This window comes from Lonchura striata, chromosome 10 (assembly GCF_046129695.1).
Source record: "Lonchura striata isolate bLonStr1 chromosome 10, bLonStr1.mat, whole genome shotgun sequence".
Lineage (NCBI taxonomy): Eukaryota > Metazoa > Chordata > Aves > Passeriformes > Estrildidae > Lonchura > Lonchura striata.
The window spans coordinates 21,310,979-21,329,673 of NC_134612.1; the positions used below are offsets into that span (position 1 = coordinate 21,310,979).

The 18,695-nt window shown below is 38.1% G+C and overlaps 1 protein-coding gene across 1 annotated transcript in view; it reads right to left on the reverse strand.

Annotated features, from left to right (window-relative positions):
• Positions 1–6,409: 6,409 nt before the first annotated feature.
• Positions 6,410–18,695, reverse strand: part of NAALADL2 (N-acetylated alpha-linked acidic dipeptidase like 2) — a 413,827-nt gene continuing 401,541 nt past the window's right edge. Inside the window, exon 16 of the mRNA XM_077785540.1 lies at positions 6,410–7,225. Coding sequence (XP_077641666.1) covers positions 7,027–7,225 — 199 coding nt within the window. The 3' untranslated portion in view covers positions 6,410–7,026. The remainder of the gene's footprint in view (positions 7,226–18,695) is intronic.

The window sequence follows — 18,695 nt, forward strand, 5'->3', positions numbered from 1 at the left end:
CTTATACAGAAAAATATTATTTTCCACACCTTGCTAAAACCCCCAAAAGCATCTGTTTCAAATATCTTAACTTGTGCTTGCTCACACTGTATGCAAGCAGTTAAGATGCTTGGATGTGAAACGTTCCCTGAATTGAATATAGTTCCTCTGGATAGGGAATCACATTCATTTTCTATTTGTCTCAGAATACCAAATCACAGCATGTGTGATAAGAGTATGCTGCATATTAACTCATGTAAACTGCAAATGGAAAACACAGGGAATTTGTGTTCGTCTTATTTGCTCTAAGTATAAAATATTAAAGCTCTTCTTATTTCCCCTCTAGTGGATTAATACACTACAAGATGTTTCAGCTGCTGAGAACATGAAATGAGACTGCACAAAAAAAAAAAAAACCAAGCAGTATCCAAAATTATTTCAGAATCCTCAGTGTACAGGCTGAAAACACCAAATGTTTGGGAAGCCCTTGCCAAGTATTTTATTTACTTTTTTAAGGATAGGGGCATCAGCAGTTTTCATAGCAAGTTCACCAAACAGCCAGACCCATCCACCTCTCCTTGGGCTCCCTCCCACTGGTATCAGGACTGAGCTACACAAAAGCAAAGTGAGGCTACAAGAGGCATTAATTAAAAACTGGAAATGCACTGAGAGCTCAGACAAACCCTCAACATGCCACGTACCTGTGCTAAGAGCACTGGGTATTGTATTGCTCTGTCACCAGCACGGTCAGGGAAGAACAGCCTCAAATGGGAGAAAATTAACAGATCTCTGCAAAACGACTGAAAAAATAAAAATTCTCTTCAATTAGTGCCTCAAAGCATCACACTGCACATCTACAGCACTGCATGGCAAAGGCAGGCACTCCAGTATTTGATATCATATATAGTAACAGTCAGGAAAGGACCTTCTTCCAAAGACCATGCTTTGAAATTCCACTCAATCCCATCAAATAATCCAGGACTGATCAGACAAGGTGGTGTTACACTGTCTGAACACTTGAGAAGTGTTCCAAAAACATTAAAGGCAGCACACATTTAAAAGAAAAATAAAGACCAAGACTTCATTTTCAAAGGCTTGCTGGAAAATAAATCAAAGAGAAGCAGCTTAGATAAAACCCCATTTTTTTTAACCAAATGGATTAGGCAGATAAGGAAGCATACACTACATTTACACAGCAAAACTGTTGTTCTACACCTTTATTCTAATTAAATTTCTTAAATTAAGCCCTTGCATTAATTCCAGCCTGTGAAATTTATAAAAGTATGTCTGCATTAATCCAACATTCATAATAGGTATAAAGTTAATTCTTGATTATATCACTTGTACATAAACATTAATATTCTGCCCTGTGGGCTTCCTTAACATTGAACCAAGAGACTCCTCCCAGTTTAAAAAAAATACACTATTGCTTGCAATAAACTATGTTGAGAAATTGAAAAAATAGACTAAACAGAAATAATTGATCTTCTGACACCAAATCTTTTCGGAAATTCCAGGAATAATGACCAAATTCTGCTCACCTTGCTTCTTTGGATCAGTACCCTGGTAAGTAATTGTGGTAAAGTCAACCCTGTTGAAAAAAACAGTCCAGTAAGGCTAGTAAGACTGAGGGACAACATAATCTTTTTTGCAAATCCATGCAGGGGTACATTTTCTCCAATATGACAAGTGTGTATGAGCAACAGTAGAAATAACCAGCAGCAGTGGGATTAGAATTGGGAAAAAACAAAGGCTTAACAGCACCACAGTTTTAGTAAACATGCAGTCTAATTTAGGTATTTTTAAAGCCTTTGCTTCCCAACTGAGTATTCATTATTCTTAGGCGCTTCCTAGGCTCAAACATGCACGTTCAAGTATAAGTTTGTGCATGTGGCTTTAGTCCTTGTCATCCTTAATAGTTTAAAACACTGTAGGACAGCAGAATTACACGTTTGGTAAGTAACCAACAGGTAAAGAATGCTGGATGGCTCCTGCAAGGTCAGAGACATTCTGTGCTTAGATATTGCCTGTTTTATTTTGTAGACAGGTAATAACCAATTCTGATTCTTTGTCTATAATTTCTTATTCATCCAACTTCAGAATTGGATTGAAATAAACTTCAGAAGTTTATTTCAAAACTTTCAAGATTATCACCTTCCTACACTGCTACTTTTGAGGGAATTTCCTGGACCAGACATTAGAGAGACAGAAGATGGGGAAAAAAATCTGTTTCTATTCAATCAAGCTATATAACTGAAAACCTGCCGCTTACATGTACTCAGAAGTGAATACTTTGAATTTAACAGATGATGTCTCCTTACACTTTATCCATCTGGATCTGAGCAGGACTTCTCCATCACTTTCAGCTCTTTATTATGGTCTTCTGTTCTAGGAATAATAATTGAAACTTGAGGGAGGTGAGTTGAGAACTGAATGGGGAACAAAAGGCATGACTGAGATCAGAGAGAGAAAAGAGGGGGATTAACCTGGTGGTTGGTAAATTAAAGGGGAGCTTAAGAAGTGATAAGGAAGCAGAATGGAGACAGAAAACTAGTGGGAATAGCTAAGAAAAAGGTGGTGAGGGATGGGAAAAATCATCATACTCAAAAAAGATGTGAGAAGGTGAATGCAGGGGATTGGAGAAGATGGTGTCAGTGGGAGAAAAAACAGGCAGATGGTTAAAACCACCCAAAACTACCACTGCATTGGTATCCAAGAAATTTTTAACATTACTATAATATGTAATAGACAACAAATATGTTTTTGTTCTATATTTGAGACACTAACTTGTGCTAGTGGAAACCCTATCTCAAATTTTGTAGATTCAGAGCTCCAAAACACACCTTACTTTGTTTTGAACACTAATACTACAAGGCTGTTTTCCAAACTCAGGTCCCAGGCATGTTGAAATGAGATTTTTTTTCTTGTCACTCACTCTTCTGGACTGGTGTGACACTGCTGAAATGTTACTGAGTGGCAAAGGGAAAGAACATCTCCCACACTGAGCTGCTTGGCTGGGACAGCCACACAGAGGTGCCTGAGTGCCACAGATCACTGCTCCCAGCACAGGGCCTGAAATCTGAACTGCTCCTTGGAGAACACAGACCAGACTTTTCTATAGCATTTAACAGCTTTGAAAGCCAGAATGAGCCATGCAATTATCCTGCCTTCCTTTCCACTCAACAAAAGCCACAGTGAGATCCCAAAGTGTGCTGATGCGGTGACAACCTCCTAGAGAAATCCCATGACTGGGGACCAAGGACTCTACAAAAGACCTCAAAAGAAAAGAACATTAATTTCTATGACTTAAAAAAAAAACACCTTATGGCTTGAAGGACAAATCTCCTCATACAAACTTTCCACCATATTATACCTGTGAAATCCTAGAGATGGTGTCTGAGAGTTCTTGCTAAATGAAATGATGGCTACCTTTTGAATATTTACAATGAAAATAATTTAACAACTCAGAAACACAGGGAGAAATTTAGAGGAACTGTTTCTATGGAAGAATGAAACACTTTCTCTGTGAGGGTGACCATGCAGTGGCACAGATTGCCCAGAGAGGTTGAGGAATCTCCATCCCTGGAAGGTGTGCAACAGCAATCTGAGCACAGCCCTGCTGGGAGGCTGCTTTTAGGTGACCCTGCTTGAGCAGGGAGGTTGGAATAAATGGCCTCCAGTGGTTTCTTCTGTAATACCTGAGATTTAACCTTTCTCCACCTACTGCTGCAAGAACTGAGGTCAGCTGCAGTGCCTCCTTTCACACCTCCAGACTGAAATACTTTCCTGAAAGAGAAGTGAGGCAGTGCAAAGCATTTGGTAATTTTCTCACATAATTATTTACATCTAAGTTTATCTAGATGTATCATATGCATCAATATTCAAATGAATACTTGCACAACCTTTTGAAGATATAAGGCATTTGTGTGTTTGCATATTCGCACAGGTACTATTTTTCCTGGATGATAAAAACAATTCACTGCCTTTTTTAGGGTTAGCACTCAAAATCCAGCTCCCACATACTTTTTATTCATCTGCCTTGATTGTGCTTTAGCTTTTTTATGGACTCTTTAAAATACATACTAATAAAACCTTATTGGCTTTTTATTATCAACTGTCTCAACATACAAATATTGCAGGGCTGCAGGGATTTTCTGGTCACTGTGAGCATGACTCTAGATTAAGGAGCAATCAATGCATTTGTTATACTGTCTCTGGCAATTGATGCTTCTGAAAAGCTAGCACATTTTTAGTATCATTCAGGCAATTTGCAAACACACTTCTGCCTTTAAAGGTGCTCTGTTTATTCCAGCACAACACAGGAATGAAGTCAATCTGGATAAGCTGCTATGATTTACTAACACCTTCCTCTAGCTGATGTTCCACAGCTGGTTGGGCAAAAACTCAATGTTAGAAGCTCGCTGGATACTTAGTACTTAACTTGCTATAAATCCCTTGAAGTCAATAGGTAGGATTTGAAAATCAATGGAAGGATATGGCTCAAAAGTGCTTTTTTGCAAAGCTATAATGGTACAAATGTTATCACTGAGCACTCACTTACATGTAAGACCTGAACATTGAAATAAAAGCCTACAAAAGATCTACAAGTGTAAGATGACATTGAAATCAATGAATTTAAGTCCCTAAATAGCTCATCTGATTCATCTCACCAACAAGAACATCTGATTGTGTCTACAATAGACAGACATTTACAATAGCAATGCTTTTCTAGTGGAGCACTTTGAAGTGTGCTAGTTCAGAAGTGGTTACAAAAGGACATTAGTGAGAAAACAAGATATTTTATTTTGGAATCACAGGGTTGAGAAATTATCCATGAGAGATATTGCTTCCACCAGATTTCACTGATTTTGCTGAGTACACTTTGGTTGCATTAGTGGTGGGTGTGGTGGAACATTCTAAGGATGAGGAAGGAGTTATTAAATTCACCTGATAGAGTTAACAAAGGTGTTAGTCTCTCTCTTGGTCTCCTAATGGCATCTGACCCTTTATCACTGAATACCAGCAAAGGCTCCACAGTGAGGCAGCACTCTAAAGAAATTGTCTCACTTAGTGAGCTGTTAGAAGCGTGGTCCCTGTCACAAATACAATTCAAGTGTATCACACACAGTACATCCCCAAGTCCCCAAAATAAACATACAATTCAAGTGTGGATATTCCAACCACTTAAATCTCACAATAATAAACACTACCCAGACAAGGGGTACATCATAAACAGTGTTACTCTCCAGAAGTCAAATTCTCTCTGTACTGAACACAACTGATGCCAGCATTAGCAAAAGAATCATCATCAACTTTTGCTGATCAGATGCCAAGGAAAGCCAGGAGATAATGGTGCCTGAGTCCATGCAGTCCCACTGCTTGGTGCTGGACAAATTCCCACTGCAGAGGCTGCTGGAGCTCTGCCTGGTCAGGCTCAGGGGGCTCCTGCCCATTGCTCAATCATAACTTAGGAAGAAATGCAGCAGCAGCACAACTGTGTGTACCCAGTCCTGGGCCATTGCTTGAAGAGACCCCTTTGTAAGGACTTTGGAAACAGAAACCCAGATGTGTAAACACCTCATTTCTTGCTATGTGAACTTTAAAAATTTTTCACCCGATTGTGCACTCAGAAATTTTCCTGAAGGCAATTTTTAAACATAAATACATACGCTTTTCCCCATTTTTATTGCAACCTGAAATGTTCCTGTAATGTTTACATGGCAAACTGGATATCAATACATTTAACATTTCCATAAAATAAATTATATTAAAATTCTAAGGTTCTATATAAAATTAATTATTTAAGGTCTAAACCTAGAATCATTTGAGATTATAAAACCCAAAGAGGTTTCAACTGTTTATATTATTAAGACCTGCAGTTCTCAAATGGTTATAGCATCCCCTCAGAGGACACTGAACCTCCAGATTCTTTCACTTTTAGATTACTTTGGCCAACAGGCAATGGTGTGATTAGAGCCTTCTACCTATGGAAAAACAGATTTGCATTGCAGCTCTGCAGTGTGCTTCACCAGCTTGTGCCTCCACACTTGAATTCCTGGTTCTACAGCATGGAATGAATGTATATTTTCCTTCTGCTTTTCTGACAATGACCCAGGTCCTAGATGTGAGCCCTGATGCAAGGATCCAGGCTGGGATAGCAGGTGGGATGGCAAAGAGTGATGGAATCCCAAAACTCTTCCCAGGAATCGGAGGCCTTGCTTTTATTTACAGCTCTCTGGAAATTTAGAGACCTTGAATTGGGATGCTTTGGGAATGTTTGGTTAATTTTTTAAGGCCTCTAGGCTTATCAAGACTAGGCAGTTCTTTCATTTAACATAAACATCCAAAGCATTTTTGTGCAAGCGTAATTATCGATTCACACTTTTCAAATAATTTGAAATCATCACAAAAATTTCCTCTCCAAGAAACATCAGAGAAAATAACTCTTTATTTTCATACAGAAATGGAAGAATCAAAGTTTATCTGTATTCTCAGAACTGAGGTATTTATTGTTCCACAGGAGTAAAGGTGTTCTGTGCATTTCCATTCCGGTGCTGGATACCCATGGAAACACCACATCCTTCAACTACTTACTCTGAATGGAGTAAGGAAGAAGATGAGCTTGCTGAAAACATTAAGAAACTTGAGTCAGGTTTTTCTGACAGAGGAGATCTCCCCCCAGTGCACTTCTGGGGTGTCTCAGAACCACGGCTTCAGCACAGGATGTGCTTGGTACTTTGCATGATTGACCTCTTAGTCATAAAAACATATTTTACATACAAAAATACAGCAGATGTCCTTCCAAAAATCATCTCTGAAGTGTTATTCCCTCTCTTTAGGTTTTATACATTCAGGAACAGGCATTTGAGATATATTGTGAAGAGTGCAAAATACTGTTTTACATTTCTTAAACCACATGTTGCAGTACCTTTAAGTGCCAGCTGAAGGAAAGGCTGAGAAAGGTTTGATCCTCAGAGCAATTCTGGTCCAAGTCGAACTTTTGTTTAGAGAGTTGTAAACAAATGTCTTAGAATGCAGAGAATCCACTCATTTCTTTCCAGCTAAGGCAGTCTCAAACACATCAAGTCCTGCTTTGAAGTAAACCTGAGCTGAATTGATGCTGTTCAGCACCTCTGACAAGGCTGCTTGAACAGTCTCATTTGACTGATGTAGTTTGCAGTGCTCCAGTGCCTCCAGCAGTACTGAAAACTGGCTGGTCCTGTCATCCAGTCTGTAAAGAATATTTCTGAAAGAGAACAATGGAGAGAATGGCAAGATTTTCACTCAAAAACAATCCATCAGACGCCATCAAGAAACCCTGCAAGTAGCAGCCACAGCTTACAGATGATACATATTATGCACAGTAAAGCTGACCCATGGCAGATGGAGAGACAAATGCATATTTATTATGCTCTATAAACTGAATTTATTCACTGAACTACATGTACTTACATTGGAGCAGTTACTAAATCCATCAAAGAAGTCTCACATACCTCTCTGACCATTCAAGTTTTTATTCAAAACTATAAGCCTAGACCTATCACATGCCTCATGAAGGATTTTGTGTCTCAGATGAATTCCATTTATTTCCATCTAAAAAGAGTTTGGTAACTGCTCTGAACCCTCAGCACAGGTTTGGTTTTGTTTTTGTTTTTCCTATCTGCTCACATTATTTATTTCACTCTTCAGAGGTGAAATTCCAGCTGCTTTGATGCCAATGGTAAAACTCTCCTTGCCTTCAGCAGAGACTTTATTTAATCAATAATCCTTTGTGGTTTTAGAACAAGGGTAACCCATCTTTAATGTCCCATACTAGAGGAAAGAAACAGGACACACAGCTAAACCCTTGTGAAACAAAATCTGTGTTTTCCAATAATATCTGCAAAAAAAATTTAATGTTTTGTAGAAAAACAGATGCAAGAGTATTGCATGATCCCTTGAAAATGTTATTTGTATGAGGTGTGGAAGGCTTGAAATTCAAAGCAAGTCAGTGATTTTAATGGGACTCTTTGAAGCAGACTATAAATGTTATCCAAAACCAGGTGTAATCATTATACTAATTAGAAGAGCACATAAACATCATAAACCTCCACCCAGGAGCTCCTTTGATTGCAAACAGAAGTGAACAAAAATTGAAACAGGAAAGCTACAGTGATTTGGTACAGGACTTTATCCTTAAATACAGGACAGGTGTTCAGGTCAGGGGAGAAGCTGTGTGGAGAACCCAGCAAGAAACAGGACAACTCCCACTCTTTTTTAGTAACCTAATGGCACAGAACAGAACAGGCCAAATGGCAACTCCAAATTGGTAATAAAACTGCCAAGTTTATTTACAGAAGATAGATGAACACAGAAGTGCATCTTACCATTCTGTGAATCACCTAACTGCAACTCTGCCTGGGGGGAAGCTAACAAGACAGCCCAATAAATGACACCACGGAACACCCACAATATTTTCCCATGTTTTTCAGCTTTAAAAAATGTTTTGAACGAGAGGCCATTTTTTCCAAAGATACTAAATAACTCCCATCCTCATAAGGCAATTTTTCAGTCTATGTTTTTATCCCCCCCAATATTTGGTATACATCCAAACCCAGCAGTGTGCAGAAGGAATGATGAGTTTTACATCCCCTGACAGCAATACATCCAGACAATTCAAGGGGTCTGCAAAGCAATGCATTGGAGATCTAAACAGAGGAGGGAAGGGTTGGAATCCCACACTGCAGCAGGACAGTTTAAACAAGAGGTCATCACTGACATAGACCATTTAGACAGAAACACGTTGGGAGGATGTGCAAGAACAGCTCAGTGGAGACAGAAAGCCCCATCAAGAGGGAAGAAACAGGCAGATGTGGCAACAACTTCCTCACCTTGCATGCAGCAGCCTCAGGACAGCCCCCTTAGCTGAAGCTGATGCTACTGCTCCCAGCCTGGGGTGCAGCTCATACTCAGAGGTGACTCAAGTTACCTCGTGGACCGTCCCAAAGCAGCCTCTGTGGCACAGTAAATGAAAACTGTGTGTGTCAAGAGCCAGATAAATTCCTGATTCGTTGGATTTTAAGGATGGGCTCTGGTATGGGAAATGCTCTGCATTTTTCAAAGCAGGGATTGAGTTTGCTCCCTTAGTTCAGGGAGTCCTGCTGAGATCAGTGCAAACAGAACCAGGCTTTTGAAGAACTCTCCTCTATAGTTCCTGGAGTTCACAGGGAGAAAGAAGCCTGTTCACAGCCCCTCAAACACCTCCAACAGCAAGGACAGTGCTAGAGATAATCACATTTCTTTCTACCCTCAGGAGAGATCTGTTTGCTGGTGGCTGGAGTTTGACTGAGCTGGAATTCTGCTGCAAATGCCAACAACACTGGCACCCTGATCTGTGTTAGGATCCCTCTGCTCCTTTAGGTCAACTTGTAAAAACATTGTAAGACAGCAACACTGACTCACACTGCCAGAAATTACTCTAAAGAGAGGATGGTCTGAACATTGGAACATTTGGGGACTGCTGAGACAATGTTTGTGGAGAATAGGAACAGACCTCATGTCCCATCATCAAATGGCACAAGGCACACAAGCCAAAAGAGATGGTTTGCCCTGACATATAAGGGTGTTAACACAGTTTAAATCTATGCTGTGACTTCGGAATCACTGGTGATTCCACAGTAAATACATAGGCACGTGATCTGTTAAAATTTTAAAATAATAACTTCTGAAACAGTAATGTGACTTCAGAATAGCTGATTACATAGTACAACAGAACCTCATTTATATTTTTATGTATGCAAATACTAATAAGTAACATAACACAGCACCTGTTTTTTTCAACTTTTCTGCTAGGAGTTCTCACTGGGATCTTGTATTTTCCAATTACTTATCTTTGCTTGGCAAGCCATGCCACCCCTTTGTTGCATAAAATGATTTCTCTCTTTATGCATGTTCATAAGAGTCAATTTATACAAGTTTACTTCTTATCTCTGTTGAAGCTTCATCAAATGAAAAAAAATGGTCAGTTCAGTTTATTACTTCGAAGCCTTTACAAGTTAGAAAAGTGTTTTCATTAAAGATTACACACAGACTGAAAAATAAACCCCAGCCATTTCATTGACACAAGGTATCACCATGTGCCCACAACACTAAGAATGATAGCAGGAGACTTTAATTTACACTGTGAAATTCAATTACTTAAACATTCCTTAACACAAATTGGTTTTGTAGCCTACACCTCTAAAACAACAATTCCAGCCTCTGGCCTAATTGCTTAAGCATCTACCTTCATCTTTAACTATTTTATCTTATAGATGTAATTCACACCGTCAGCCTGACCCCCACAAAACAAAAAGAGACTCCTAAACAGAAAACTGCAATACATTATTGATGATGCTGATGAAATTACAACACACATCACTCATCCTAATGGGCTTGTTTCTATGACACATCCCAGTGACCTGAAAAGTGGAACACTGAGGTAGGAAACCCAATTAATAACTTCAGGCAGTACCACTGAAAGAGATAAAAGGGCTACAAACAAAACAAACAGCCTTAGCAAAGTAAAGAAACGATAAAGAGAACCTCTACTACAACTTTTCTAAGTCCTTGGCAGGCCTAGGAACACAAACATTCCTGATAAAGAAAATGCCATTAAATGCTGTTCTACATAACCACAAATAAGGAGGTACTGTCACACCCACCAGACCAGGAGGAATTTGACAAATTCTTGAATGGCAGATCACACTAGAAATATATTGACTTTAACACAACTTCAATATTAGAGCAACTGGACAGAACAAGATGAAACAAGATTAGCACATTATTCTTGTCACGAAAAACGATTTTTTAGCTTACAAGAAAATTCTGTCTGTAGGTAATGTACAACACAAGATGAATTATTCAGGCACTTACAAGCAGACTCCTATCTAACAGCCCACGTTTGAGATTTTGAAAAGTAATTATTAAATCATTAGGACAAGATGGTAAGTCTAGTGTCCCACATGAGATGAGTGCAGGTTTCTCTGCAGAATCATAGTAAAATTGTTTAGAGATAAATGCTGTGGGCAGCCTCTGTCTTTTCAAGTTATAACACAATGTGTTATGACTTCAGCATCCTCACAAACTAAATTTTGTAATTCCCTGATTTTTTTTTCTTGTAGTGTCCAAGAAAAAAAAAAAAAAAGCACACCAGAACAAGGATTCTCTGAATTTCCCTTTCGCCTGATACTGTTCAATTTTGAACACACCTTTCTTATATTTAGAAGTCTGTTTTCATTCATGTTTGTAAGACATAAAATATGATTACTTTGGTAAATAAGTAAATGCACTCTAATAGCAATATTTACATGTTGGGACTTCCAGTTCCATACAGTGGTTATTCATTGTAGGACATAAAAATATCACAAAATCTTCTCAGGAAACAGCTAAAGAAGATTTATACTGGTATATTTACAAAAGTTTGCACCTCACAAAATTTTGCAGTGAACATGCAGAAAGTTTCCTTTCTTCCTCTGGGATCCTTATCTTTTGATCTCCAAGGGTTGTTCTCCTTTCCTCTCTTCTTATTTTTTAAACCTTTTTGACACCCACATGCAGTTTTTTTTTATTTTACCAATTTTATTTCACAGCAGCATTGTGGCAGAAGGTTTAAAATTATAAAATTATAGCTGCTGGCCTTGTAAGAGTAGCTTTTATCAGGAGGAAATACATTTCCTGGTGAAGTTTCATTACATGTCATTAGAGCTGATGCAGAGGAACCTCTTTGTTTTTTTTTAATACAATGCTCATTCCCTGCTGGACTGAACGCTGAAGTTGCTGGGGCCATGGGATGGAACAACCCAAATGGCCAGGGAAGATGAGGATGTGGCACCCAACCTCTCAGGGCAGCTCAGCTGTAAATGAAACTTCTCCTTCACTGCCCTAAGTCCCCACAAACCCAGCATATCATTTTTAAGGATCTTCTGTTTGTAATTAGTTATTTCTAACTCTTGTTTCCTTCACATCCTCTCCTTTGTTAAAGAGCCATCAATTGCCTTCCCTTAGAGCTCAGATTTACAGGCTGCAAATGGTTCTACCACTGTATATTCCAGAAAGTGATGGATTTAAAATCATGTACACTCAGAGGTGAGTGTCTGCCTGAAAGGGATGTATCTGCATGTTATCAGCAGCTGATAAGCTGCAGGTAATCGAGATATCAAACCCAAATAAAGTCTAACCAACTGAAAGGCATTTCAAAGGCATCTTGTGTAACAGTGGTAAGCCAGATAAAGTCTCTCCCTGCTACATACAAATTTATCTTGCATAAAAGGCAGGCATTAGGACACCTCTAATTGAGTCAATTATGGCAAATGGAGGTTGTGGTAAGTGTGCATGGACAGAATCCTGTTGGGACAGGGGACCACAAGGAGGATGTTATTCCAAGTTTGAGTACATTTCTGAGAGGTCAGTTTTAAATAGGGCTTCTTTAAAAAAATTAATTCTGATTTTGGCAGCTCTGTGAAGTGTCTCAAAGCTTGGCTTGTCTGCCTGCCAAATAACCAAAGGGAAAAAGAGAATCCAAACTGGAAGAGCAGTGGCTTACAAGATACATACATTATCTTTTATTTCCCTACAGTTCTCTTTGATTACAGTACTTTTTAAAGGCAAGGGATGCACAGTCCTGAAACACACTCATCCCTCACTGAAGGATCACTAAAACCTAAGCTAACCCTAACTCTAGCCTGTTTCAGCTTGATGCACCTTGACAACTTCAAATCTTTGTGAGGGCCTTGAGTCACCAATACCAGATTCCAAAGCACACGCAGGAGCATTCAGAATCCCAAAGGGAAAGCAAAAAGTCTATCAAAGAATTTAAGCCAAGAAAAGTTGCTTGAAGACTTTTTTATCACCAGAACTCAACATTCACAGAAGGCATTCACTTTCATTTCTGTTCTGAAATATGTAAGGAAACTGTTCTTTTGGTAGTTAAATATTTTCTACCAACAGAAAAGATTGACATAAAGTAAAGCTAACAATGCTAAGCTTGATTTTCTGATAATAGGACAGTGTTCTGCAATGGCTGAGAAATAAAGGAAATATTGACTCTTTGACAACCTGCAGTCAAACTTTTTCTCTTTTGCTAAATAAACAGTAATTACATCACTTCCTAATTTTTCTGACTTTTGACAGCAAACAGTGTTTACCATAATATATAATAACCATGAATAAATGGAAGCTGGCAAGTAGCAGATCATAAGAGGACTGATGTTCTGGAACAGCCTCAGATAAGAATAATGGAGCTGAGAAGCCTGACTAGCTGAAAGACTGAGTTTGAGCAAAATCAGCCTGCAATAAAATATCTATTTGCCAGTGCTGAACACCAACATTATCGTGCACTCAGAGTTTTTTTCTTGGTGAAAATTTGCTGGGTTTAGGAGCTGATTTCTTTCTTGCTTTGGACTAAACAAGATCAGTAGGTAAGGAGAATCCCATTTACAGCTTCAACAGTACAGAATGACTTCACAGCAGTGAAATAAAAAACACAAATAGGATGCATTTGTTCTTCAGAAATCGCAAGTCACCATTTATGACAACTAGAGAGCAGTCCTCTAATCTGGCATAATTTTCTCTAGGGTTTCACAGAAATTAATTAAGCAACTTTATGCAGAAATTCCTGAAGAAGCCACAGAACTCATTCTCAGAGTCTTTGCTACAGAGCTTCCAAACCCTGTATGCAGCTGATGAGAGAATGATGTATACCCCATGGAGAAGTAAAAATTCCTTGAAAATCCACCAGTCATTTTTCTGTGGTTCCTCAGAGCAAGGACTTACATTTATACTTAAAAGAGCGATGATGCATTGAACAAAATTGATATAACTGTATTTTAAAATGTTATTTGCTGGCAGCAACTGGTATGAAATATTCTTTGTTAAATTTCAAATAATGTAGCTGTTGGTAACAAATGTAAGTATGTTGTTCTTTGGATGATTTATGCTACACTTGCTTTTCAAGTGGAAGAAACATATGCTTGTGTGAATGATTTGGAGGAAACTATCTTTCTTTTAAGGATGTCTCAGTCTGAAACACTTGAATTCAAAGCAGATGTGCTACTATTTTGAAGAACTTGAGGGAAGTGAACTAATAAAATTATTTCCAAATGGCTCACAGCTGATGTTCTGATGAATTCACAGGGCTTTTTATTTAGAAATCATGTAAAATATCCTCTTCCTGAGGAGGAATCCCATTCCCAAACAAGCAGCAGTCAATGTCCAGTGCTTGATGCAGGAACTGGCATGACCTTGGTCTCCAGCTCTGATCCTCACTGTGTTTATCACCCTAAATAACTCTGAGCCACGTGACATGAGACCATCACCATCAGGTCATTATCATAAGAGTTAACGAGGGATTAGAGTGTGACATAATACATAATACATCTTTGAAGAAATGCCTGAAGTTATATCATTATTACCTTCAGTGGCAGGTACACACACAAAATTAACACTTCTTTTAAGTCTCAATTAAGATGATTTTCCTGTTAATGATCTCATGAACACATTTCTAAGCTCTATTGCCTGGGTAATACATTAGTGGAGGAATAGTCCATATTGACTATTTTCCCAATGAATTTCATTTATTTTGTACTATAGTCAAGAGGTGCTCTTGGCTAATATTTCAACCATATATGAGTGGTTCTTATTTATCATGATCAAAAATGTGGGTTCATGTGTTTCTTGGATCTAAAAAATGTTACTAGTCCTACTGTTTATAATAAATATAAAATAACGTATAAAATATTAAGTTTCTGTTGGATTTAATAAATTATTCAGAATCTAATACTTTGTATAACTTCCTGAGATCACAGTAGATTTTTTTTTTTTCTCTGGAACTAAATATTCTTGCCCTATTTAGCACCATAAGTGCAGACCAAGCAAGATCTGCCAGCAAGGGACACGGAGTGGAGTTGCATGTGAACCACAAGACTTGCTGGAGGTTGGCATGAGAGCTCTGCACTGAGCTCACAGAGCAGCTGTGACAGGGCTTTCACAGTCACACAACAACTGCTGTGAAATGGGCTAAAACATCCAGCAAGGACACATATTAAAATAAATGGCATTTTACAAAAAAAAAAAAAAAAAAAATCCTTTTTTTTTTTTTTTTTTTTGCAAGGCCAAGACTATGCACATTCATGGATTCATGGGAAGCATGAGGAATATTATTTACTGGACACAGTCTTGTCTTCAGGACAACTAATGCTGGGTTAAATTACAATATAATATTTACTGGATCACAAACATAATGGGTCTGATGTATTGTACAGAGAGAACTCTGCAAGTATACAAATCAGCCTAATTAAAAAGATGGAAGAAAATTTATGGGAAGTACATAGAGGAAAAATAAATTAATATATGTAAAAACCAGGTTTCCTTTCATATCAGGGAAGTGAGAAATCTGTTTTCAAACCATGACATAATCCCTGATTACAGAGGTTTTCTGCTTTTGCAGGTGTAATGAAAAGATTTTCATGTTCCCTGTTTAAATAAGCTTTAAAGTCTGCCATAATTACAGCTCTGCAGATGGCTAATTCAGTAGTATTTATGCAGCAAATGCTCTTTAAATAGTAAAAATTTACAAGACAACAAATACAGTCATTAATTCCTGGCCATTACATGTATTGGTGATTCCAAAGGGAAAAACATCTCAATTGCCACTCAGAGGATCAGGTGTTTTGAGTATGACTATCACTCACTTTATTGCATCTCCTCAGTATTAAGAAAGGGCATAATTCAGCATCATTATCAGTCATGAGAAAAATAATAACCATAGCAAGAATTTGTAAGAGCATTACCAGCCTAGTAAATGCTACTGGTGTGTGCCAGGATAAATGTGCTGCTCCTTCCTTACAACTGCAAAGACCACAATCACACTGCTCAAACACTGTAAAGTTCAAAGGAATAAGGCAGAAGAAAATAGGAAAGCATTTTGGGTGTAAAAAATACATTTGGGCATGTGCTTATCAGAGAAAAGGGAGCTGAACAACAACTCCATAACTGAGAAACACCAGAAAAGGATTAGGAAAATAAGCAACACTGTTCCTAACTCCATCTATAAGCCATGAAAAAAAATCATAGAAGAAAAGGAGTTGCAAATTTTGAAAGATGCAAAACATGGGGGTCAAAAGTCAGGTAGGAAATCATTATTGGAAGACAAAAATTCATTTATTCTGACTGAATGGCAAAATCTGAGGTACACTATTCTACAACCAGCACACACCACTTTTCTTCTCCCCCAACCTGATTCTAGCATTGTATTTACAAATTTCACATGGCAGACAATAGAGACAGAACATTATCTACTGCTGCCAGCAAAACATGAATTATTTCAGCATTTCACACACTAAGGATCATCGACACCATATCAAATCATTCTCTGTTGCACATAATACAAAGCAGAACAATAAAAATACTCCATGCATTTGGTTCAGGTCAGTCAAAAAACATCTCAAATATTACTACAAAGGAGACAGGAATGTTTTCTACTTGAAGTCATAAATGAAGAATTCAAAATGAAAAACAAATCTCCAGAGTTTATACAATGAGACAGAACTACTGTCTTGGGAAGAAACTCTGGGCTGGGGCTTTGTTTTATTTTGCAGGTGACATGGCATTCCATGTTTACCCACGTTACTATTTAAGATTAGCAGGATATTTGCATCTTTAATGCTTGTCCTCTGTAAATCCAATGAGCAGATTGTTTACAAGTGGAGATATATATAATAAGGTCTTTAATTTTCCTATTAAACATATCTCTGGAAACTCGACTTAGGGCATGTGTATTTTGAAACCTGAGAATCTGCTGAAGTTTACCAGCAAAGCAGAAATAAATCCTGTACAATATACACATGTCAGGAATGTACATAACAAATCTCAGTCTGAAAGGAAAATATTTGTTCTGGTGAACAACACATGCTTGAGTGGCACAAGTTCAGCAGCAACGCAAGCTGCCTTTTTAGAATGGTACTAAAAAACGCCTCTTGACTTTTCTTTCATTTAATTATGTCAAATTCAGGCTGCACAATCCATCTTTGCTTACTGCCAGTGCTTTGTTCAGTGCATTAAAATGTACCCATTTGTTGTAATTCTTTAGCCCAATGAAGTGTTAATGCCACACTTGGGTATCTGTGATGAAAAGAAGCAAAAGGAAGAAGTTTAACTGATACAAATGAGCAATAAAAGCTGCTGGAGGTCTTTGCTGAAAACACAGATTGCTTTCAAAATCCTTGCTTTTCACCTACTTATTACTCAATTCACTCAATTACACCTATTAGACAAAGCACAACCACCCCTGTAAAAGTTCCATAAATAGTGGTGGCAGATGCACACAGCCTTAATGGACAGGATAAACTTGGCATGCTAAGACAAAACTTCTAAAAGAAAGATTTTACACATGTTGACTTGGGTTTTTTTATAAACTGTTAAAAGAACTGTCAGTCAGGACAGTTCTGATCCTTAGGCAAGGATCCATAAAGAATAAAATGCACCTAACTGGAGCAGAAGTGACAGCCTGAGCCCTTGTACACCTCCTTTTGGCTATAATTTTAAATACTGAAGACACAAGCTGTGATTTTAATAACTCTCGTAGGTTTGAAAATTTTGGGGGAGTATCCCAGGGGATTCTAGGAAATCCTGCATACTCACTACTGGATTAATCTGGTATCAACAGCATACCTGAAAATTAGACCTGGACCTGAAGAAATGTGACACTTTCACTGAGACTGGGGATCCCCCTGCACCGAGTGGGCCATGGCTGATACTCCATGAAGTTTGCTTTATTATCTCATTTTTTTTCAATATTATTATGCATTGAAGAGCTCTGCCTTCCAAACAGGGAGAGGCTCTCAGTGAGTGCCTACAGAGTGCACACACAGACCTGACAGATACATCAGGCTGACAGGAGGCAGAAGCTGCAGGAATCAGTAAATTATAAAAAGCACAACAAAATATACAAGGAACAGGGAGAACCCTCTTACTGAGGGAAAAGCATTCAAAAGCATGACATGATCAGTATTTATGGAATCTTTTTATGGCTCTGGTGAGGTTGACCATCTCATGGAGAAGACAATATGCTTAAAATTTTTTCCCCCCGTACAGTGACTAAAGTAACAAAACCTCTGTTCTTCATTAACCTTGTAGATGCTACTGCTGTGTAATCCATAATTATGACTTCTAGTAGCAAAATATGATCATCAGAAAACACACAGAAATGTTCCACACAAGTATACATTGAAAGAGTGGAAAGCAAGAAATGGCTAAAGATGAGAAACAGACAGATTTCTACTGATTATTTTGTTAAAATAATGGCAAACTCTAAATCCAAGTAATTATCAGTATTACGATTATGCTATGAGAAACAAAGAGAAATAAATGAAAAATACCAACAGCAATCCTGGAAATTTATTCTGGAAGTAGAAAATCTACCCAGGGTTACCACTGTGAATCAAAGAAATATTTCCGGTAGAGTGAAACTCAGCAATTTTCTCCTAACCCCAAATCAAGTCCCAGGGTAACTTTTGCAAAGCAGGATGCTCCTCAACCTATTATTTTTCATTCTGCCTAAATTTCTGGATAAGACTAAAATACCCTGATTAAAGCTGTACTTGTGTATTTCCAGCTCAGTTGGAAATAGAGATCATGGGGAATGTGCTGTTGTCAAATTTGCAGTTCAATGTCAGGAAGTTCGGGTAAGAGGAATAAGCATC